The 24,723-nt window shown below is 41.5% G+C and overlaps 1 protein-coding gene across 2 annotated transcripts in view; it reads right to left on the bottom strand.

Annotated features, from left to right (window-relative positions):
- Positions 1-24,723, bottom strand: part of CHD6 (chromodomain helicase DNA binding protein 6) — a 191,225-nt gene that overhangs the window by 93,196 nt on the left and 73,306 nt on the right. For both annotated transcript variants that reach the window (XM_032419783.1, XM_032419784.1), the window contains 5 exons: positions 18,676-18,823; positions 16,703-16,852; positions 5,369-5,431; positions 4,458-4,516; positions 3,712-3,829 (listed from right to left, as the gene is read on the bottom strand). In XM_032419783.1, coding sequence (XP_032275674.1) covers positions 3,712-3,829; positions 4,458-4,516; positions 5,369-5,431; positions 16,703-16,852; positions 18,676-18,823 — 538 coding nt within the window. The remainder of the gene's footprint in view (positions 1-3,711; positions 3,830-4,457; positions 4,517-5,368; positions 5,432-16,702; positions 16,853-18,675; positions 18,824-24,723) is intronic.

Here is a 24,723-nt window from a genome sequence, read left to right as displayed (position 1 = left end):
ACTTACTGCCCCTTTGGTTGGAAGGCACTTTAGGGACTATCCAGTTTCATCTTCAACACAGGAATGCTTTTTGTAACACCCCTGGCAACGCTCCCTCAGATTCCATTATTCCCTGTTTGGGAATTTACTGCCCTCTAAGACCTGATCCACTGTCAAGACAGCTTTACCTCTATCTGCTCAGTGGTAGCATCATGATCTTTACCTTTATTATATTAAATTATAGCTTAGTTTCCTTCCTGTAACTGGGGCTCACTGGTATGACTGCTTCCTTCAGAGTAGCAGTAACTAAGTTCATTCTCCTTCTATGCTGGCTCTTCAACAAATTTCAACCAATCTGGGTGAAACTATTCAAGGTGTTCGACTGTTCTTGGGGCCCCAAGTTTCCAGATCCTTTCGTGATGCAGAGAACTAGCACTTATGAATAGTGGCCATGGGCCACCGTGCTAAACACTTCTGTAAACCCTGTGTCATTTAATCCTCACAGGTGTTCTGTGAGGCTGATACTATTAGGAGTTCCGCTTTAGACAGAGGAGGATACTGTGTGTGTGTGTGGCAGGGTGGGGAGGAGGGGAGGGGTGGTGGGGTGGGGGCAGGGGGGCAGGAGCAGAACCTGCAGCCTGGCAGCCTGCAACCTGCAAGCCTAGGCTCCTAGCACCATGCAGGCCAGTTTCCATGTTTGCTGACAAGCACTCAGTTGTGCTTCCTTTACCTAAGTTAGAGTCCTCCTGCAGCTGCACTCAGGTCCAAGTCCCCCCGAAGCTGATACTCAAATGAACAGAACAAAGATTACTGTTACTTCTTCAGCAGCTGCACACCCTCCTCCTGACCAATAGGAAACTTGTCATTTAACGGGCACTATCTTTTCTCCCTAGAACTGCTAGTCAGTCATTTTTCCCCACTCTGAAGATTTAAAAACTACAAATGTGTGACATTACATACATTTAATTGCCATTCTATTTCATTCATCCTAGCCTGACCAGTAAACCTGAACTTTGACTTTGTCATCTATTCTCCCAGCATCAGGTGTGGTTTCCAGGAGTCCAAGTGTAGTCAGAAGGCCTCTACCCCTGCAGAGGGAGGGAAGCCTCTGCCTCTCAAGCCTGTGTCTTTTCCACAGGTGCCCCTGGCTACCTCATCAAGCAGCCGGAAATAATGGATATGAAGAAGCTCTATCCAAAACTAAGTTATTATCGATCTCATAAGAATATTGTTTATCTAAGTCATTAATAAAAATGTTGAATAGGTCAAGACTGAAGACAGTACTATAGGAACTACTCCCTACTCTTCCTCCTCCTCAATCTCAGGATGTCCTCCAATCTTTTCAAAAGCCTTTCCTTCCCACAAGTTATACGCTCCTGGTACATTTTTTCTACACACTGTAACATAGCTTCAGCTCTCTATTCCCAGCCCAGTAAAAATCACTCCCTTGGGAATAAAGCAGAAAACAGACACATGGGGCTTTGTACGCTATATGAAGGGCTGCGGACTTTATTTCAAGAAAATGTGAGTCGCTGAAGGGTCTGGAGCAGGCGAAGAGCATAAGGCAAACCCCATCCCTCACCAGGGGGCAGCTAAATAATTACTGAGCACTGACCCTGTTCCTGGTATCAGGGACAGAAATACAAGAAGACATGTCCCTGTCTGTCTCATAGGGCTTAAAACGGAAGAAAGAGACATGTAAACAAGTTCCTACACTGCAAATACTTGCTAAAATAGAGGTGCAAATAAAATGTTCCAAGAACAGAGGGAGAGTATCCAGTGTGGCCTCAAGACGGTCTTCCAATTCTACTTGTCTTCTCTTTCCCAGTTCTCTATGACAATAACAATGCCACGAGAAACAGTTTTCACATTCTTTAAAACAATCCTGGAGAGGGCTGGGGCTGAACGCTAAGACTAAAGATGAAGGACCCCATCCTGGGATGAGAAGAATGCTCACTGACATTATCCTAAAGTAATTTTTTGTCACTTGAGGAAAAGGCACACAACATGAAGAATGAGTTGGTTAAGTACTGCAGCAATGTACTATAGCTTGATGGCACCTGAGTGCACTCTCGACGACTAGTGCTTGCAACTACGTTTTAAGAATAATTTTTATGACTTCCTTTCTTTAAAGTTATCTGTACAAAATTTTAAAACTACAGGCCATACAGAAAAGAAAAAGTAGAAGTCACCATGATCCCATCAACCAGAAAAAATGACATCAGCGTCTTCATGTATATTCAAGACATTTTCTGCGCATTATTATAGTGCCTCTTTTCTCCTGCACTCCCCAAAATGGAACTGCCCCCGACACTGTAAGAGGCCGACATATAGCACTGTAGCTTCTTTCTACGTCATTAACAACTGTTCTCCAACATCACTTTTACTAGAGCACAGTGTTCTGTTCTATGGGATGTACACATCATTTAACAAATGTCTATCATCTAACAGTGTGTTTGTTTGCAATTTTCCACCAATATTAACGACTGAATATCATAGCTAATTCTGTACAAAGACTCAACAGTTTCCTTAAAATACACGGCAGAATTGGAACTGCCGGACAAAGGATGTGAACATTTTGAGACATTTCACGTCTGCTGCCATCTGTTCTTGACAGGTCGTACTAGGTTATGTTCCCACCTGCTAGATACAAGACTGTCTCTGCCCTACACTCTCACCAGCAATGAGTAATAATTATTTTTAAAACCTTCAAATATTTGGTAAATAAAAACCAGAAAATTCCTATTTTAGTTTGCATTTTTAAACTCCTAGTGAAAGTGACTACATTTTTATATGATTAATAAGCATTCCTTATCATTAAAATTATTTGTCATGTGCGTGTATGTGTATATGAATATAAACAGGAAGGTTCCTATACTGGATAAGAAGAATGTATGCCACATATATATGTATGTGTATAAGTTACATATTTTTTACGAAATACGTATACATATGTAATGCACATATTTCCTAATTATTTACTTTTAAGATTTGTTTAGTAGTATTTTTTTTTTTATTTTTTTTAAAGATTTTATTTATTTATTTGAGAGAGAGAGAATGAGAGACAGAGAGCATGAGAGGGAGGAGGGCCAGAGGGAGAAGCAGACTCCCCGCCGAGCAGGGAGCCCGATGCGGGACTCGATCCCGGGACTCCAGGATCATGACCTGAGCCGAAGGCAGTCGCTTAACCAACTGAGCCACCCAGGCGCCCCTGTTTAGTAGTATTTTCTAATATATAGACACTATAGATTTGTTTAATGTCCAAATCCATCAATTTTTCCTCTCGCCGTAGGTACCATACTTAGAAATACCCAAGCTTATATAAATTTCCTTATTTACTCCCTAATATTTTACCCTCTAATATATTTAATAATAGTTTTTATTTTTTACATTCGAAGTTTATGTCTTCTTGGATTTCTATTTTTTTGGGGGGGGAGGAGGGAATGAAAAAGTTTTGTGCACATTTCTCTTGCCCTAGCTATTTATAGATATTCTGACCAAGATGCACATTCTTATGAGTTGTCAGTTTGTAAGGCTCAATCCTTTTAACTTGGTGGATTATTTTTTCTCTTTGGCTTAAATCTGGACTGGTTTTGCTGCAAATCAGTGCACATTTAGCAATGTGACTTGAGCAATGGATCTGCACAGGACTTTGATTTTAAGAAACTTAAACTCAGCATTTAATACTGTAAGAAAAGCAGCGGTCAAGTTAGTTGGTAAATATTGCTTCACCTCAGTAAAAATGTGCTTCATCTGGGCTTGTTTATTCCTAAATCGCTTGATCTTCTGTGCGATGCGAGGATCCTTTTCCAGCTCTTCCATTGTGGCCCATTTACAATGTAAGTAGGAACTATCCAAAGACACACAAATTGTGAGACAAGTGCAAACTACCAAATCATTGAGCTTTAAGTGTTTCAGTAAACAGGGTGACCATCTAACCCAGAGGTAGCGGTCTGTAGTGAAACTGCTAGAGACTGGGCTGAGGAGGGCCTTGTGCTACGGGCACAAACAGACAACGAAACAGTGCTGCGATTCCAAATGACCGGTCCCCCTGCAGCTTCTACAGGACCTGCCTGAGAGCAGAGGGGAGGGCAGGCGTAGGCGGGTTATCATTCATACACATCAGGGCAAGTGGGCACATAGCACAGGAAGAAAGAAAACTTCAAGAGCTATAGGACTGTGCTTCTCCACCCTGGGTGCAAATGAGAATGGCACAGGGAGTTTTTAATAAAGCACCAATCCTTGGGATCGACTCCCAGGGTCTGAGTCAGCTGGTCCTGAGTGGAGCAAGGGCTTCCCTGGTGACTGTCTGTGCAGCCAAAAGTGAGCACCACTGTCTGAGGTGAACTTGAGTCAACTGAGATCTGTGGGTCAGGCTTCAGGGGCCATTCTAGGAAAATACAGAAGATGATGTGATGAGGGAAAGTGAATTTTATTCATATAAATCCAAACACAAATAATACAAGAAAAAGACGTACAAATTTCTATACTTAACGTAGAATAGCTCCAAGTCGAATGGGGGCTCTCCTGGGTGAACCTGTAACCAATAACAAGCAGTTAACAGGCCAGACCCCTCAGATCACCCTTATGCAGCACAAGAAAACAGGTAAATCAACACCCCTGTTGGTTTTAGTACAGATTTCTTGAGGAAGTTTAGTACAGATTTCTTGAGGATGTTCCCAGTTCTTTTCCTGACAGCTACTGAGCAGCCTTCCCAAAGGATGAATCCATAGCTAGCTAGAAGGTAAAAAAGAAAATGATCCTCCTGGTGTCCTTCCAGGGTCCAGGCTAGGACAGCACTCAGCTGAGAAACGCAAACCGGCCCAGGGCTCTGAGAGCTGTCAGGACCAGAGCCTGCCGTGCAAGTGAAAACTGGGTCTCTGGCATGCCCCCAAACCACCACCCTGAAATGTCAGTGCTGTTCACTCTCGAAGTAAGGAAGTTTGCTCTCATAAATACTTGAAGGTAAAACTGTGTTCTCACCAGCACACATACCCTCACCCCAGGCATGCTCTCTAGAGAATCCCTACAATGGCCCTGACATGTCTAAAGAAAACCCCCCAGAGGTTTTCAATAGGACTCTTTCCATGTCTTCTTTTTGGCCCCCTGAGGACTTTCCATGGGCTACAGCAACTAAAGGACAAATACCTTTTGCTGGGATCACTATGGAGGAAAAAAATTATCTGGGGTTCTACTCTCAAGTATTTAAGAATTTTATGATCTAAAATCTTCCATGGGGGTAAAAATAAGTACTGACTAGCCAGACAATGTTGTTGCCTAGCTCTCACTCTGGCCAGTCACGACCATTCCAGGTTCTCTAGTCAAGTATCTCTTCACAGAGAGTATAACCTGTGCTAGTGATAGAAAAGCTGGTACATGAGCCACCGACCTCCTGGACGGTCTTAGACGCCAGGATCTTCTCAATGATGTTTGCGTCATCTTCTGGAGGCTCCTGGAGACAGAAAAGTTAAAAAGACAGAAAATTACTGGCACCACAGAATCTAAGAAATAATTCTATAAGAATCACCTGTGAGCGCTGAGGCCTCCCTCCTATCAGTCCACAGAGTGATCAAAAGATTGCACACATTCTGGGCACAACCCTAACACCTTCCCCTTCCACAAGAGCAGAGAAGTTACTCTGCTTTTCAGACTCTTAATTTCAGATCTGTCTTTAGTATCACTAAAAATTGGTCCTAGGACTTCCCTTTTCTGCCAAACCTGCCTACATGCTGTAGCATAAAATTTGCAGAAAGGTGTAACATTCAGGAGTCTGCGGGCCTTGGAATCAGAGAGTCCTAATTCTAACACCTACCTGCTACTGACTTTGGATAAGTCAATTAACACCTCTTAGTTCCCGTATCTATTAAAATAGGAGTTAAAAATACTTACCTCACTGGGTTACTGGGAGGATAAAATGGTATGTGAAAATATTTTTGGAACAGTAAGCACTATGCAAATGCAAGGTATAATTATTCTCTACTAAGTGATACCATCTTTCCCCTCTGTGGCTGGAAATGGTTGTTTCACTGATCATCCTTTGACTATAAATCCTAACTGAAAACAAATTCATTTCTTCCTTTCTATCCCAGATACACATCATTTCTAGGCTCCTGAGCTCCATGAAATCTCTTTCTACAGAGTATTTGATTAAACAATGACAAACTTAAAAAGGGTACGTTGAGTCAGAACATTCTTGTGTTTGACATTCTTTCTAGGATTTTATTTGAGACATTCTATTTCAGAGGTATCCTATGCACTACATGACCTTGTCAGATCTAGTAGAACAGTATACAAGAAGAACACTCATCACAATAGCCCTAACTCCCAAAATAACTTGGGTTCCTGATCAGAACTTTCCAAAAGGATGACTTATGTTACATCTCACTGTCTTCGTCCTACCCATTCTAGGGCTCAGCTGTCCCAGAGCCGTATCATTACAGAAAACATATTTTCTAAGATCCTAAATCAACTTTCCCCTAGAAAAGTAATAGAGGAAAGAAAAAAAAAAAAGGTTAGGAGGGCAGATGGCAGAAAAGAAGTATAGAGATCAGCAGGCATTGACAGATGCTCCCAAAGGTTACAAATATTTATTCATTCCCCTAGACACATGGCATTGCGCTAGGTGCCATGCCAAAGTTAATCCAAAGTGACAAGAGTCTCTTCCCACTGCTCAACAAGAAAACAAATGAACTGTGCCTACCATATAGTAGGAAGAAGGGATGGGAAGACAGACTAAGCTTTTGTTTTTCTGCTCAAGTTTTGTTCTGCCTGTTTTTTTTTTTTTAAGAGAGAGAGCGCATACACCTGTGCATGAGTAGGGGTGGGGGGATAGGAAGGAGGTGGGAGTGGGCGTGGGGGGAGGGGCAGAGAGAGAGGGAGAGAGAATCCGAAGCAGGCTTCAGCTCAGCGCAGAGCCCAACATGGGGCTCAATATCATGACCATGAGATCATGACCTGAGCCAAAATCAAGAGTTGGACGCTTAACCAACTGAGCCACCCAGGCGCCCCATTCTGCTTGATTCTTAAGCACAAGTAAGGAAAGGGGAAGAAGGCAGTTGACTGTTGCCTGTCTTCCCCCATTACAGTATAAACCTTATGAGGGCAGGGATTCCTATTTGTTTTATCCACTGCTATAGCTAATACCTTGAAGAGGCCCAGCAGCAGTGGGTGACAAGAAATGCTTGTCACTCTGAATGCTAAATACAAGCAACAGGGAAAGAGAGGAGACACATGAGGGAATAAAGCATCAAACTCACTAGCGTCACAGACTGGAAATGGTTATTATTCTTAATCTACATCACTTAATCAAAAATTCTCCCCCTTCTCCAGACACTCGGATCTATCTAATACTGTCAGGATGGCTAACAGCAAAGGGCCAGAACTGGGTGTACTTTCTTAAGCCGGAAGATCACTACCCCAACCTTGCAGCCAACAGAGCTCTGACCGTGGCAAGTGGGCCGTGAGCAAAGAACAGGTGTTAGGTTAAGAGAAAGTAGATTAATGAACCAACTTCCTTCCTAACTTCCTATTTCATTTCCTCCCTAAATTTCTTTCATATTATTTATTGAGTGTCTTTTATGTTTCTTCATTCGTCTTACAGAAATAGATGAGCTGTAGTCTTCATCAGCAAGGAACTACCAGATATGCTAACACAACACTTTAAAAGTTATTAAGCTAAGGCATACTTACAGTATGTAGAGATCTCAAGTGTACAATCGATGAATTTTTACATATACACATATACACTTGTATAAATACCACCCAGATCAAGTTACATAACATTTCTGACATTCTGGAAGACTCGTGCCCCCATTGGAAGTAACCACTATTCAGACTTCTACTACCATTGATTGGTTTTGCCTATTACTAAACTTCATGTAAATGGAATTATATAGTATGTGGTTCATTCTTCTGTATTTCTGCATAGTATTTTGTTGCATAAATATACTACCATTTATTTACCCATTCTACTGTTGAGGAATATTTGGTTTGCTTCCAACGTTCATATAAATTGTATGTCTTTTGGGGGACAAATGTACTCATTTATCTTGGATATATACATAAAAGTGGAATTACTAAGTTATGAGGTAGGTTGTACATTTAGTTTTAATGAATATTGTCAAAATTTTTTCCAAAGTGATTGTAACAATTTTTACACCCATCAGCAATGTATGGGAGGAGTTCCAGCTGACTTGATATTGTCTTTAAAATTTTAGCCATTCTCATGGACATGTAGTATTATCTCTCTAATTCACATCTCCCTGATAACTAAGGATGCTGAGCATCTTTTCATATGCTTTTGGCAATGAAGGCAACCTCTCTGTGAAGGTCCTGCTCAAGTCATTTGCCTATTTTAAGAAGTGTCCTTTTTTTTTTAATTTGCAAGAGTTCTTTACACACTTCTGAATAAAACTCCTGCCAGTTACATAGATTACAAGTATTATTTATCAATCTATGATCTGCCTTTTGATTCTGTAAATTTGTCTTTTGATGAACAGAAGTTCTACATAATCTACCTTACCAATCTTTTCTCTTACGTATTCTTGTGTCCTGTTTAAAGAATCTTTTGCTGCTACCAAGGTCATTCATTAAGCCACATAAAGTAATTTAAAATTTTCTTGTAGCCACATTAAGAAAGTAAAAACAAACAGATGAAATTAATTTTAATAAATATATTTTACTTAAGCCAATATATCTAAAAATTTATCATTTCACTATGAAATCAATGTAAAATTATTAATGAAATACTTTATATTCTTTTTACATACTAAGTCTTTAAAATCCAATGTGTACTTCACACTTAAAACACATCTGAATTCAGACTAGCCGTATTTCAAGTGCTTCATAGCCACATGTGGCTAGTAGGAGCCCTACTGAGCAGTGTTCCTATTTTGTTCCATTGGTCTACTTGTTCTTCTGGCAACACTACCATGTCTTCATTACTGTAGCTTGATTATAGATTGTAGACTTCTACATTATAACTTAGTTTTTTTTAAAGACTGCCTTGGCTATTCTAGGTCTTTTGTGTTTCTATTATTAACTTGTATCAAAAAACACCCTGCTTAGACTTTGATTGGGACTGAATTACCAACATCTTAACAATACCGAATACCTGAACGTTATGTATCGCTCCATTTATTTAGGTCTCCTTTCATTTCTTTCAGCAATGTTTTCCATATAGAGAGGGCGTGTGTATCTTTTGAGAGTTATTCTAGAGTATCTAATATGTTTGATGATGTTACAAATGACATTTTACAGTTTTCCTTTCCTGATTTCATGTTGCTAGTTTATAGAAATAAAAGATGGTTTTGTATATTGCCTTTGTACCCAAAAATTTAGATAAATCCACATTTCTTAAGGCTAATGGTTTGCCAATTCTGTTGAATTTTCTATATACAGTCATGTCATCTACAAATAATGAATCTTACTTCTTCCTTTCCAATCTTTAAACTTTTTATTTCTTCATTTTCCTTACTGCAGTAGCCAGGACCTGCAGTGCATTTCTGAATATAATGATAATAGTGGAATTTTTTCTTATTCCCAAATTCAGGAGGAAAGTATTCAATATCATACCATTTAATACAATACTAGTGCTCAGTTTTTATTTAGTGGTTTTTCAGTCTTCGGTTTTCTACAGTTTCAGATATGCCTGAGTATGGTTTTCACTTTTGTATTTTTCCTGCATGGCAGTTACACCTGATGTTGAATCTATTGGTTGATACCTCCCATCAGTTTGGGGGGGGGGGGGGTCTTGGCCATTAATTTTATCTTCAAATACTCCTCTGCCCCCATCTCTCCTCCATGCCTAGGATCTAATCAGATATACATTACACCTTTTCACTGCACCCCAATTGTTTCTTATGCCTTGTTCTGTTCTTTGCATTCTCTTTTCTCTCTCTGTCTCAGATTAGACATTTTCTATTGACTGTCTTCAAAGTCACCAATCTTATCATCTGCTGTACCTAATCTGCTTTTAAAGTCATTCACTGTGTTCTAAGTTTTTAAATTGGAATTTTCAATTCCAGACTGTTGATGTGATTCTCTTTACAGATACATTTCTCTGGAATTCGTCACTTTAAAACTTTGTTGCCCAACTTCTTTTATTTTCTTTCACATAGTAATCACAGTTATTCTAAAGTTCTTTTCTGCTAACTCCAATATCTGGATCATCTAGGGTCTGCTTGTATTATATATATTCTCTTGCTTTTTAGTCACATCTTTTCCTGCCTTTTCAAATGTCCAGTAATTTTTTACTTATGGTAGATCTTATGAATAAAGGAACCATAGCAGCTCCAAACAATATTTTCCACAACTGTTTCCTATTTTCTCTTAGACAAACTATGAGAGGGGGTGGTCCCTTAAGTCCAATCAGAGACTGAATTGGGTCAGGGCTGTGTTACTGTTAAAATTCAGTCCATCTCTTGTTTTACCCTGTTTCCTGAGCATCAATCTGCTCGAGTCTGGCAGATCTTTTTACTCCTGAGCCCTGGAGTCTTCAATCCCAAGCAGGTTAAAATCTCTCTTAAGGGAGAGTCCGTTTTTCTATAGTAGGCCCATCCCTTTAGTGAGATTTTCCCTCTAAGTACAGTCTCATGGTACACAGATTGAAATGTGCCTTCTGGACGAGCCACTAACTTCTTGGGCTACCCCAGAATTAAACAAGTCTCCTGGGGAAAGCCCGTTGCTTCGGGGATTCCTCTAGTTTCCAATCATCTCACCAGCCCTGTATACTCCATCACCAACAGGGTCAGATGGTTTCTCTTCTACCCAGAATAGTCTGTTTGCACCAAACCTGATCCTCAACCCATGCCCAGAATTGAGGAATGCTTCCAGAGAAGAAACAGTCTATAACTGTCGGCTCATCTAGGAATAGTTCTCTGCTGTCTGGAATTTTAGTTCATCTAATTCTTGTTGCTTCCACAGATATCAGATGTCTTTAAAAATATATTCTTTGCAATTTATGGTTTTTCTTTTCCTTGTAGTGAGTGTTACCCTGCTATGACCTACTGTATCTTCCCTGGAAGTAGGAATCCTCCCATATCAACTCTAATTTCTGGAGCTCCCTAGAGCCTACTTTTTACTCTTTTCTATCTATACTCATTTTCCTGATCTTGTCCAGTCAAGTGGTTTTAAATATGGGCTACATCGTGACAACAGCCAAGTTTATGTATCCAGCTCAGAACCTCCCCTCAATTCACACACTCATGTATCTACTCGTTACTTGCCATCTCCACTTGATTACCTCCGAAGTATTTCACACTTAAGATGTCTACAAGGAAAGTCCTGCTAGCCTAGCCAACCTCCCACCCCTACTTATTCCACCTGCAGTTTTCTCCCATCTGAGTGACAGGGAACGCCATCCTTTTTGGTGTTCAAACCAAAAATCTTGGTGTAATCCTTTTTTTTTTTTTTTTTTTAAGATTTTATTTATTTGAGAGAGAGAGAGAGAGAGAGAGCACAAGCAGGGGGAGGGAGAGGGAGAAGCAGACTCCCAGCTGAGCAGGCATCCTGACACAGGGCTCAATCCCAGGACCCTGGGATCATGACCTGAGCCTAAGGCAGCCCCCCAACCAACTGAGCCACCCAGGTGCCCCTCTTGGTGTAATCCTTGATTCCTCTTTTCTTTCCACATACCATGTCTGATTAGCCAAGAAATCATGTTGGCTCCATCTTCAAAATATGTCCAGAATCCAGCAATTTGTCACCACCAACACTGCTTCTACCCTGGTCTAAACCACCTTAATTTCTCACCCAGATTATTCCCAAAACCCTTCTAACTAGTCTCCCTGCTACCACTCCTGCTCAACTAGTCTATTTGCAATACAACATTCAGAATGGCCCTTTTTATTATGTCCCTCTTTTGCTTTAACTGCTTAAAAGGCTTCTCTCTTAACTCAGAGTAAAACCAAGGATCTTTCAAAGGCCTACACACTCCGCTGGATCTCACCTCCCACCTCCTGTTACCTCTTAGGTCTCCCTGTGTTTTCCTCACATACACTGGCAGCCTGTGTCTACCCCAGACACTTTGCATAGGCTATTCCCTCTGCCTGAAATGCTCTTCTCTCCCTCATGACTCCCTCGCTCCTTTATTTCCTTCAATTCTTTGCTCAAATGTTACCTTTGTGAGGCCAAAAAGGACCACCCTATTTAAAACTGCAACCCTCATTCGTCAATTCCACATCACTCCTCTTCTGATTTTTTTCCATAGGACTTACCACCATGAAAAACTACACAATTTTATTATATTTTTGGTTTATTCCCAGCCTCTACCTCATTACTGCCACCCTTTGGAAGCTCTGAGCTTCACCCTTTGGCCTTCTATCCCACGAGTTTCAAAATGCAGCAAATGTGAGGGAGAGAGCACGTGCATGGTTCATGGTTTTGCAGGCTTCCTCCTCCATTTGCTTGGTTCCCTCTGTGAGAGCAGGGATTCTCGTCTCTTTTGTTCCATGAGATTATCTCCAGCACAAAACAGTCCATGGCATGTAGCAGGTGCTCAGTAAGTATTTTTGAATAAATAGAGATTTTGCAATACAACGTGGTTGTAATAGCATAAAGCAAGTGCTATGGGAACACAGAAGACAGGGCACCGAGTTAGATCGCTGTTAACCGGCATTAAACTCTCATAATTGCTGACTACCTTTCCTACCTACTCTCAAGTCTGTATAACCCAGACTAGCCAGGGAGCATTCATACATGTACACACACACACTGAAAGGAACAAAGACCTCTTCCTCACTACCAGATTGCTTCGAACATTCTTATTCCTGTCTACCATGAAGAATAGAAAAAGATGGTTTTTAGTGGTAGGATTCTGATGGCTATTCGGAGTTTTTAAGCAGGACCAGCCAAATTCAAGGAAAGACTAACACGTGGACAAGAAAGGACAGAACTTTACTCTGAGTAATAAAAAGACATGAGGGCTTCAAACATTCTTCACCATAGAAAATTTTCTAGTAAAAAATTAAGGAATTTGAGATAAAATTTCAATTTATCTTTTGGCACTGGTTAAAGAAAGGGGGATGAACACTAGCATTAAAAAAAAATCAGTGGTTATCATGAAAATACTGAGAGCAGGGGGTTTTGCCGTATCCTAATAAAAGGAAAAGGGAATAGTATTTCCAAAATACACATCAAAGTAGGAAGGAAACTAGAAAATTAGGACTTTTCTAAACAGAGATTGTGCATAAGCATGATCATATGTGTATAAACACTCAGTGTATACAGATACACACAGATATAAACTAAATCTGCTTGCCAAAAACAACTTCCATAACAACCATCTGTTCTCAGCTACTTGGAATTTTCTCAAATTATCCTTCAAAGAAGGCCATTTTAATTCATTCTCTTTCATGTCAGAGACTCATATAATTTAAACTTTTTTTCCTTAGGGAAAATTTCAAAAATTTTCAACCCAAGTTGCCCCCAACCTCAACCAACCACCTGATTTATTTCTATTTAGGTAAGCACATGGGAGAGGCTCTAGCAAGAAGCAAATCGCTTTTCAAATCACCAAGTATTTACTGAGTGTCATGGAGGGTGCAAAAGTAGCATCGAGCGAGATGGCCAGTCTCAGGGGCTTACATTCATGCAGGGAAAGCAAAATAAAACATTCTTCTTAGAAACGTCCCAGGGTAAATTCTAAGTGGTGTGACAGTAACCCGAAGTCCAGCAAGAGTGCAGAAAGCAAGAATAGCTTGGATTTCACAGAATAGGTGAGGTTTTAGTTGGGCCCTAAGGAATGATGGCTCATAAGAAAACAACAAGCAGGAAGGAAAGCTGAAGTGAACCCAAAGGATGAAAGAATGAGTCCACAGGAAAACAGGATGCATATATGGAATACTAAGTAAACAGTCTTAGCAGAGCAAAAGCATTACACAGAATGAAGAGGGGAAATAAATGGGGGTAAACAGATAGTGTGTGGCCACGTTTTTAAAAAAAATCAGGCAGGGAGGGGGGCCCTGTGTGGTTCAGTCGGTTAAGTGTCCAACTCTTGATCTCAGCTCAGGTCTTAATCTCAGGGTTGTGAGTTCAAGCCCTGTGTTGGGCTCCATGCTGGGCGTGGAGCCTATTTAAAAAAAAAAAAAAATCAGGCAGGAATTTTGATTTAATAAAGGAGTTAAGAAGCAACCACCTTAGAGCACAGAGCAGGGGCACTCCCCCCACAGCTCGGGGGAGCTGGGGGGTTCCTGGGGAAGGAAACAACTGGGCTCAGCCTGCCAGGCACAGCAAAAGGCCAGACAACAGAGGGCTGGCTGCAGAGACACCGAGTGAGGCACAGGGACGGCACAGGGAATTGAAGCCTCATCCAAATTAAAGTCCTCTGTTCTAAAAGGCAAAGTCGCATAAGCTGCACAAATTGTAGAAGGCAGAAACTGAGATAGCCTTGTAAAAATCTATACACTGTAAATGTGCAACAACTGCAAAAGTTTGTCTCTGTTCCAGGCACCAACATACGTCTGACAAAGAATAAGAAAGCAAAGAGTCACAGTCAGGATGGAAACTTATTTCCTGCCGCAGAATCCCATATCCCAGTCTGGGGACTGTCCTCTAGAGTCCAAAGCAGGGCTGTGCTACCATGTCAGTCCTGGGCTCCAGTGAATCATGTGTAAAGATGTTTTTAGCAACTCACCACCAGATAACAATGCTGAGGTTGCAATTTGGGGCTGGGCCAGGGGCCAGGGCCACAGAACCGGGCAGAGCATGCTGATAAGACACTGCACAGAAATGCAACGAGGGAGCAGCAGGGCCTTTCTGGTGGTGACTCCACACCCTTCTCTGCCTAAGCCAAAGGCAGCAAGCAGGCGGACACCCATCCAAAAGGCCTCGGGAGAAGGACACAAGAAAAAGCCTCATCTTCTTCAACTGCTTTTCTCTGCCACTGGGCACTGAGGATTGTCTGGAATCCTAGATGAGATTCGTGGCTTTCAGACTTTGCATCAGCCTGGGAAATCTGTTCAAACCTCACCAGGAAGCCCCAAACGTAAACCAGATGCAAGTGGAGCAGGAGCTGCAGCAGCTAGGGCCTCTGCGGAGCATGGAGTGGGGCCCGCTCAATGCCCTACAGGCTGTCTATCCGCCCTGCCTGCTGGGCCAGGCCTGGGCCACAGGGGCCAGATCCCCGTGCTCGCCAAACCACATATCAGGCCTCTTTCTGCCTAAGTTTAGTACCAATTTTTGAGGCATAATTAATACAAATTCAAATTCTATCTATGTTTCACCATAGATTAGCTCTCTTTGTTGTACCCTGAAGAAGATAAAAAGAGCCTTGTTAAGATACATAAAACTTCCTGAATTATTTCTGTCAGATCAGCTAATGCTGCCGTTCAGGTACCAGGAAAGAAGTTATAACAACAGCTGAAATATAGTTAATGGCGGGCTAAATGACTACCAGGAGAAAATAAATTCCCCTGTAGTGTTTTAATGACCAAACCAACCATAACATCTCCAAGGAAGGAAAACCCATTCCGGAGCAATACAATCCTAGCGCCTCATAGCAGTCTTGCAAGGACTACTCTTAACTATCTGTGTGAAGAGTACTGCACTGACAGTACATGAAATTACTAGTCCTATTAAGTGTTGTGTTCACTGCTTGGATAACTCTTGGCAGAGAGCCCTGAAATCAACTCTGACATGCTAGTCACTGGTCACCCATGACCTGGATGGTTCTGTGCCTGTTTCCTGATTGCTAGAACAGGGACAATGACCCCTGCTCCTAGCTCCTTTCCATGCAAACACAGAGTGAAAGGGTATGTGAAATTACATGAAAATGCTTTAAGCTGGAGGCAAGGTGGCTTAAAAAGATAAAGTATTATCAGCTTCAGTAAGCCACCCTCGTGCCCAGGAGGAAGGACAGGTATTTGTGCTCTGCCGCACATGCAGAGCGTGAATTCTGCCAAGTCAGCGACACTGATTCCGTAACAACAGCCAGGCTGTGTCCCAGAATGTGCTGCTGGCAAGGATGCCCCTCCGATATGCACAGCCTGTTTCTTCTTTTGCTTCTAATGTCTTCTCTGTCAGCTCCTTGGCACAGACCTTTTCAACATTTACCTCTCTTCCTTCTAGCGTCTGGATATCAGGTCCCTCTTCCTCCTTGAAACTGCTGCCAATGGAAATCCCTAAAGTGCAAATAGGGCCATCCTGTTTCTTCTCTGCTTGAACCCTGACCTCAATGCCCCCTCCCCCCCCTACCATTTGATCTGCAGTATAAAAGCCAAATACTTTAGCTAATATCTAGGCCCTGCATAATATGACTCTTCCTACCACTCAGGGCTCATCTCCCACCACTCCTCAGATCAGACCCCAGCATCCAGCTGAGCTTGTCTATCATACCACAACCCGCAGTACCATTCAGGCTGTGGGCTTTAGTTCACGTTGGAAATGCCTCTCCTAAAATCCTGACCTCCCCCCTTTCCTGTCCATTTCCCATTCTGTGTAGTCACTGTATCTAGCACGTTCTTCTTTTTTTTTTGGAGAGAGAGCGGTAGGAAAGAGGCAGAGGGAGAAGGAGAGAGAGAATCTTAAGCAAGCTCCACACCCAGTGCCACACTTCACTACCCTGAGATCATGACCTGAGCCAAAATCAAGAGTCAGATGCTTAACTGACTGGGCTACTCAGGTGCCCCTCCGTTTTAAAGATTTTATTTTTAACTAACCTCTACACCCAAAATGGGGCCAAAATGACTGTCCAGCCAAGGCCAGCACCCCAATCCAAAGGCCGTACCTCTGCCTGCCAAGCCAGTGTAGAAGCCGAGAGGGCGGATGTCCGGCCAGCCCCGAGAACAGCGATTGTTTCCCCATCGTCATCTACCACTTTGAAGTCCAGGTCCTCGTTGTATTTTCTGCGCTTCACCTGCCGTCCTGAGCGTCGTTTCTGCAGGGCAAACATACCCATCAGAGATGCTCTGTGAGTCAAAGGCAAAAGCTTGCACGGGAAAGAATACACTCATCTACACTCACTAACATGCATGGGAGGCCTTTCCTACTTTACACAAGAAATCTTCCTTAAACACAACTCTTTTAAGAATTAAATTCACTCAAAATGAAATCTAGCTGAGGGAGAGGTTCCAAATTGCCAAGATCCCCTGAGAAGAAGGTACATCTAGTCTCAGAATCCAGTGAGATGTGTTTTGTTCATCAATGACAGTGACTTTTTTCTTCTTTCTGGAATCAATTTCTATTCCAGTAAAACAGGGATGGGAAGTAAACTCCGTCATCTTTCAGATCCCTTCCAGCACAGCTGGAAGCTCTGACTTTAGGGAGATAGAATTGTTTTGGTTTTAGTCGAATTCACCATACTTACCATATATTTCTTTAAAAACTAAGTAATATCAATTTTATTAAGACTTACTTTGAGAATCTCATACCACTCCTTGAAATGCAAGGAGACATCTTAACTGTGACAAAACAAGATTCATGAGTCACCATCTGAGGACTCATCTATAATTAAGTAACTTGTGACCTTGTAGAGAGAAAACATTCTACAACAAAGCAGCCCAGTGGCTTTCCTCAAACAGAAGAGCACATGGTTCGTCTCATGTACACATCATATCCAAGCAGCAGAAACACTTCTGGGAACCATTCCCCAGCTGGTTCTCTCTCCAATACTTCAACCTTAAAGAGCAAAAACCAAAACCAAACACTACCTCCCTTATTTTTTAAAGCATACATCCTGGGCCTCTCTCTGTGTTCCCACTGTGTTTCTACACCAGGTCACCTCTACGACATTTAATTTTACCTGAGGGATTCCACATGAAAACCTGCCCCCCAATCCCACGTACAGATCACCATCCTGGAAACACTCAAACCCCTGCCAACTCCCATCAACCCGCCATGCCCGCTGCTCGGCCCATCAGGACACCTGACAGCCACGAGCCTGAGCTCACAGGCAATGAGGGGGGTCTCTGCTCTGACACCCCAGACACTACTACTTATTACCACCGTGACATCAGATGCTGACACTTTCCTACAATGAAGACCATCTAGGAATCTATGAGGGTTCAGAGGATACTTGAAGGTGCGGTAGCTGGATGATGTTACAGGGCCCCGTTGCAGCAGCATAACCCAGATAAACTGTTGTGGATATCCGAGGAACAGCACTTTCAAATATCAGAACCCCTATCCAAGACAGGATGCCTCGACGGAGGGAGGAAATTCCTACCAGTCAGTCATGGGCTCACTTAGGCATAGTTTTAGAAACCTCATTCAGGTGGGCAACTCCTTGTTTCCATGTTTAGCCAAACTTCCTTGACTATTCTGGCAAAATTAATACAGATATCTCTGATTTTTCCAGTATCTGGGATTATGAAAATGTCCTTATGCAGACTGGCCTAGCACTCTGAGCCCTAAAAGCATTACCTACATGGCAAGTCAGGCCCCCCAAGCCTCACCCAGAGTGCCCCACAATTCTATTTTCCATATTCATTCTTTCTGCAGCCTAATACCATGCTACTTTCCGAGAAGGAAGCAAACACCACTAAAACAAAACCTTGGGAGATCATTAGTATGAGGATCAGGATGTTATGGGAAAAAGTCTGTGGTCTTCGGTGCTCAACCCCCCCAACAGTGAAAGCCAAGTCCGCGTCTGTGCACAAGGGGTGTGGCCTGGAGATGGAGAGAGAAGGGCAACAGAGCCCACGTCAGCGAGATCTGTGTGGCAGCCATAACCTCCAGCAGGGCTCCCGGTCACAGCTGTACCTGGCTGTCTGCAGACTCAGTGGACTCCTCAGGACTCCGCAGGGATGAGTTCGGCAGGCCCTGATCCAGCTCTAAACTTTCCACTGTGGTTTCACTTTTCCTCTTTCCTTTCTTCTTTCTCTCCACTGGGGTTGGTCCTTGCTCCTTGCTACAAGGAGAAATTCAGAATTAAAACTCTTGGGCAGTTTTTAAAACTAAGTTCTCACGTGATGAAACTTACGGTATCACATCCTGGAACTCTTGTCCTAGGGTAGGCTTTAATGGGGAATCTACAAGAGTTTCTCCCCAGAACTACAAAGAAATATGGGAGGAAACACCTACATGGCTTGACGCAGAGCTCACTTTTTTATACCCTATCATGACTATTTTGGCTATGATTAATGTGGTAAGAAATAAAATAATATGAACATCTCCAAAAACCTCACTTTCAGTTTATATGTCTTCTTTAGTAACTTTAATTGCTAGGTATTAAGATACTGAGAATCAATAAATTTTAATCTCCCTTTAAGTTACATGAGAAGAGACATTTCCCTAATCTGTCACCATCCTCTACTGAAAATGGTCTACATAAGACTCAGAGTTAAGTTCTAGGAACTCAGAAATGAAAACAATACTGTCCCTGCCCTCGAGGAGGTTACAATGCTGTAAACCCTACAGGCCACCTAGAGCCATAGCCCAGGGCAGTAGCTGAATGCCTCCTGAGAGAGAAGACAGGCAAAGTCTATCCATCCTGCATGGTCCTGCTAAGATGGCAACACCTCTAAAAAGCTTTTCTTTTTCTTTCTTTCTTTTTTTAAGATTTTATTTATTTATTTGACACAGAGAGAGAGTGCGAGCAAGCACACAAGCAGGGGGAGCAGCAGAGGGAGAGAGAGAAGCAGGCTCTCTGCTGGGTGGGGAGCCTGATGTGGGGCTCGATCCCAGGACCCTGGGATAGTGACCTGAGCCGAAGGCAGACGCTTAACCGACTGAGCCACCCAGGCGCCCCTAAAAAGCTTTTCCTGACCCTCCTAGCTGATAAAATCTCTTTTCCATATTCCCAAAGCACCTCAGCTGTGCTTTGCTTAAGGTACTCAAACTCTGATCTCTCACCAAAGTTAGTCATTAACTATGACATCAGTCTCAGAACCACACGTAGGGAGGATCCTGTGTAGTTGCTCCACAAACAAGTGGATAAATATTTTATATGTCTCTGATCTCTCCTACTAGACTCTGAGTTCCTAGAGGACAGTATGTACTTGATTAAGGTTTGTACTCCTCACAGTGAGGAGTTTTATGCTTTATACATAGTAAGCATCCAATAAATGCTTATTGAATAGATGGATGCATCAAGATCACTCATCATTGGGGAAATGTGGGAAAATGCAACTGAGCAGGGATGTACATGGAATAGCAATTAAACAGTAGTAATAATAATAATTACAGCTACTAGTTATACAGCACTTACTACATACAGGCACAGCTCTCTACGTCCCTCACATGGATTACCTCATTTAGTCTTCACATCAATCTTATACAGCAGATACTATTCCTCTCCTCATCTTATCAGGAAGCACAGTGAGGTTCAGTTAGATTTCCAGGGTAATATGGCTAGTAAATGGTGAAGAAAGGATTGGAACCCAGGCATGCTCTTAGCTACCCTGGCATTCTTGGGGAATGGAAGAGTGTGTTAAGCACACATCTGTTAAAGGACAGTCTGCATGCCTGGATGACAGGGCAAGTGAACAGAAGCACTAAGGAATGGAGCTGCAAAGAAATTCGTATATACCAAGCCAGAGAGTTTTGACTTCATTCTGTGTGACAAAGGCCAGATGGCAAGCCCAGGCAAGAGGAAATGAAGACCTAGGCTAAATATAATCAATGAAAACTCAAAGGTGAAAATCATTTAAAAGGTCCAGCAGAAATACAAACAGTAAGTGTGAGCGAGGGACAGAATATGGAAGATGAGGAAGGAGCCAAAATCACTAGCATTTTCTATCAGGTGTGGGGGAAGAGAGAGAAACAGATGGCCTTGTTAGAGATGGGAGACCCAGCATGATGAACTTTTGTCAGGAATATCAATCCGTGCTGACTGCTGAAATCAGCCTGCCTCTCTCTTGAACACCCTTCACTACTCATGGACCCTCAATCAGGTCAGCACAAACAGTACATCCTCGATTTTCCGGGCTGAAGACTGGCTTGCCTACCTACCAGGAAAGTTCTTTATGAAAATTATTTTGGTTCAACCTGAGGAAATGAAATTCAAGGGGTCTTGCCATTTTGGAGGATTATAAATTTCAATAAGGGACTTGTATTCTCAAACACAGAGGAAAAAACAAAGATTTTACTTATCAGTTCAGAAGAGGAGACACAGGTGAAACAGTTTAGAAAGATTCTAAATTTTCATGGGAATATTTACATCATGTTATATAGCTTCTCACTAAGAAAACTGTATAGCAATTTATGTTCTATAAAGCACTTGTGTGTTCCGTGTCTCATTTCACTGTTAACAACAACAGTCTCATGAGGGAGTCAGGGCAGGTAAATGAACCTCATATTCCAGATGAAGAGACAGGTTTAAAAGCAGTAAAGGTCCCAAAGTCAGCAGCAGAGGCCCACACTCAGCTCACGTGACCCACAGCCTGTTGCTTTTAACACCATATTGTGTTTTCTGGCTTTTTTTAAAACCCTAGTCTCCCTTTTAATGAATGTAAAAACTTTAAATCTCCTTTAATGTTATTTGAATCTCAAAATAATGACCAAAAGAATTAGCAACAAAATATTCCAATGACCCAAATACAGAAAAATAAATCTACAAACCCATAGTTGTTGACAGTTTTTTAAATGGATCTCTCAACAAAAGAAGGTTTGTGCTTAATTTTTTGGACACAAATTTAAAGATAGCTGATTAATATACTAAGAGTCACCATAATAATCACATGCTCAGGGCCCTGTTTAATCTTCTATAAAATCTGAAATCCTTTCTCCCAACAACTGAAATCAATTTATCTATCTACTAAATATAACTTCATTATATTAGAACACTTTGTCTATATGTTTAATCTTCATTATATGTATATATTTATATATATACTCAGAACTACTCAACTCACACTCAAACTCAAACTCAAAACTAAACCAAGCTCAAGCCATAATTAAGGAACGGAACCTCCTCAAAATACGAATCTTTACTATAAGACTTTACATATTTTATATTTGCCTTCCATTTTTCAGAATCACATTAAGTAATGAGTGTAAGGAAGAGTTACTGAGGCACTTCCAAAGTCAACCTGGGACGCTACTAGATTTTCCTAGCCAGAAGCTGGGGCCAGTGTGGAGTAGAGGGAACACCTTCTCAAATATGTTGGTAAAACAGGAAAATGACTGGTGAAACCTGCTTGCTTATCTGTGGGTAAGTAAGAAGATACTCTAGCTGGGAAATCTTCAAAGTGATTTTCTGTAGGTTACCTTTGGCAACAGAATCAATTTTGAGTTCCAAAAATTCTTCTTGGAACTTTTCTGATAAAGACAAGTATCAGGAAGAAAAGATTCTTTGTAAGCTTATAAATGGGATTTTCAAATAGGACACAAGAAAATATCACCAAATTTATTCTCCAGGAAGATTAGATGAAATGTGTTTTCTCCCTCTTTGGAATAACTTTTGAAAACTTTATGCTTGAGTTTTATCAAATGAAGACATTTAACCTCCAAACTGCTCTACCTACAGATGGATTTGGTCCATGGATGCTTGTTTGCTCTCTGAAACCCAGGTTCTTCAAAAATAGTGGTCAAATAATATGTAACAAAACTACATATGTATATACCCTTTGAACTAGCAATTCCATTTATAGGAATATACTCTAAAGATACACCTCCAATGATATGAAAATATACCCGAGTGAGGTTACTCACTGCAGCATTGTTTAGTAATTGCAAATTAATAGAAACTACCTACACAAAGAAACAAAAGTGAACAAATTCAGATACCTACAGTAGAGTACTATGCAGCTGTAAAAACAATTAAGAATCCTACACACTGATGTGGAATGATTTCTGAGATACACGGCTAAGTGTGAAAAGCTAAGTGCAAAATGGTGTATTATGCTACCTTTTGTGGAAGGATAAAGGGAAAATAAGAAAATATATCTATTTATATTTTAAAAAGAGGGGCACCTGGGTGGCTCAGTCAGTTAAGTGTCCAACTTGATTTCAGCTCAGGTCATGATCTCAGGGTTGTGAGATCGAGCCCCACATCGAGCTTCATGCTGGACGTGGGGCCTGCTTAAGATTCTCTCTCTCCCAGGGCACCTGGGTGGCTCAGTCTGTTAAGCAGCTGACCTTTGATTTCGGATCAGGTCATGATCTCAGGGTCCTGGGATGGAGCCCTGTGCCAGTTTCCATGCTCAGCTTAAGGATTCTCTCCCTCTGCCCCTCCCCACCACGTTTGCTCCCTCTCTCAAATAAATAAATCTTAAAAAAAAAAAAAAAAAAGATTCTATCCCTCTCCCTCTAAGAAAAGAAAAGAAATAAGGATGCCTGGGTGGCTCAGTCGGTTAAGCATCTGCCTTCAGCTCAGGTCACGATCCCAGGGTCCTGGGATTGAGCCCCACCCCCACATCGGGCTCCCTGCTCAGCGGGGAGCCTTCTCCTCTCTCTGCCTGCCACTCCCCCTGCTTGTGCTCTCTCTCTGGCAAATAAATAAATAAAATCTTTAAAAAAATTAAAATAAAATAAAAAGAATTACAGGAGGAACGTACCAAAAAACAATGATTATCCATAATGGATAGGTGGGGGGAATGGGTTGGAAGGGATACGGGAAACGAATGACTTCTCTGAAAGTATCTTTTTATAAAGATTTGATTTTTGGAAGCATGTTTAAGTTTTACATAATAAAAAATTTAAAAAGGTGAAAACAAGCTTAAACAAATCAATCCAAGTATGTCCCCCCCATCCCCCCACATTGAATAGAGGGGGAAAATCTCATTAATTTATGAACATAGTAGAGTTGACCCCTGAGCAATACAGGGGTTGGGGCACCGACTCCCTGTACAGTCAAAAATCCCTGTATAACATTTGACTCTTCAAAAACCTAACTACTAGTAGCCTACTACTGACCAGAAGCCTTACTGATAACATAGTCAATTAACACATATTTTGTATGTTTTATGTGTTATATACTGTATTCTTAAAATGAAGTGAGCTAGAGAAAATGTTACTAATAAAATTTTAAGGAAGAGAAAATACATTTACAGTACTGTACTGTATTTATTGGAAAAAATCTGCATATAAGTAGACCCATGCAGTTCAAACCTGTGTTGCTCAAGGGTCAACTGTATTTGACTATATACTTTCAGCTTTTGGAGCAGTGAAAAAATCCTGAACTTTTTGGTAGGCATATGGGTGAAGCAATTTTGAAGCCATTTTAGATGTGATATAGGATTAAGCAAATGAGTAAATGTGTTGATGTGTTGATGTGAGGAGCCGGGGTTCTCACTGAGGAAGAGGGAAGATGTAAATATGAAATGCTGTAAGGCAAGGAAGATAAAGGGATGATAATAGGGGATCTCAATTGGAGGTATCAGCATGGACTCAGATTTTCTAAAATAAGCATATATATGAACACATGCATATAAATGTGCATACATGTATTATGGATATATTATGCATGTGTGCATATAGGTGTGTGTACCTATGTGTGCACATGTATGTGTATTTTCCCCCTTGCTTTGACAACTGAAAGAGCCAAAAAGTGAAGATGCCCCATTAGCAATGTGCACACTCAGCACTCACAACTTGGTTTCTAATACCAAAGTTCCTTACAGAAATAGCCGATTCCAAGGCTGAGGTAGGGAACATATGAGATGAGCCTGAAACATTCTTGCTATGTCAGAAAGTAAGGGAGTGCTAAAAAAAAATGAAGGCAGCATGGCGAAAAGACATAGGAGTTAACCTGAAGAGCTGTTGTGGGTCAAAACTGGGACCATCTGAGCACCAAAGTAACTAAGGACAGTAATGAATTATAGAAGCTGAGAACAATAGGAATCCATACCAGTAATGGATAAATAATGA

This window comes from Phoca vitulina, unplaced genomic scaffold, assembly GCF_004348235.1.
Source record: "Phoca vitulina isolate PV1807 unplaced genomic scaffold, GSC_HSeal_1.0 scaffold22, whole genome shotgun sequence".
Taxonomy (NCBI): domain Eukaryota; kingdom Metazoa; phylum Chordata; class Mammalia; order Carnivora; family Phocidae; genus Phoca; species Phoca vitulina.
Note: the sequence above shows the minus strand (reverse complement) of the source record. Positions and strands in the feature narration are given on the sequence as shown.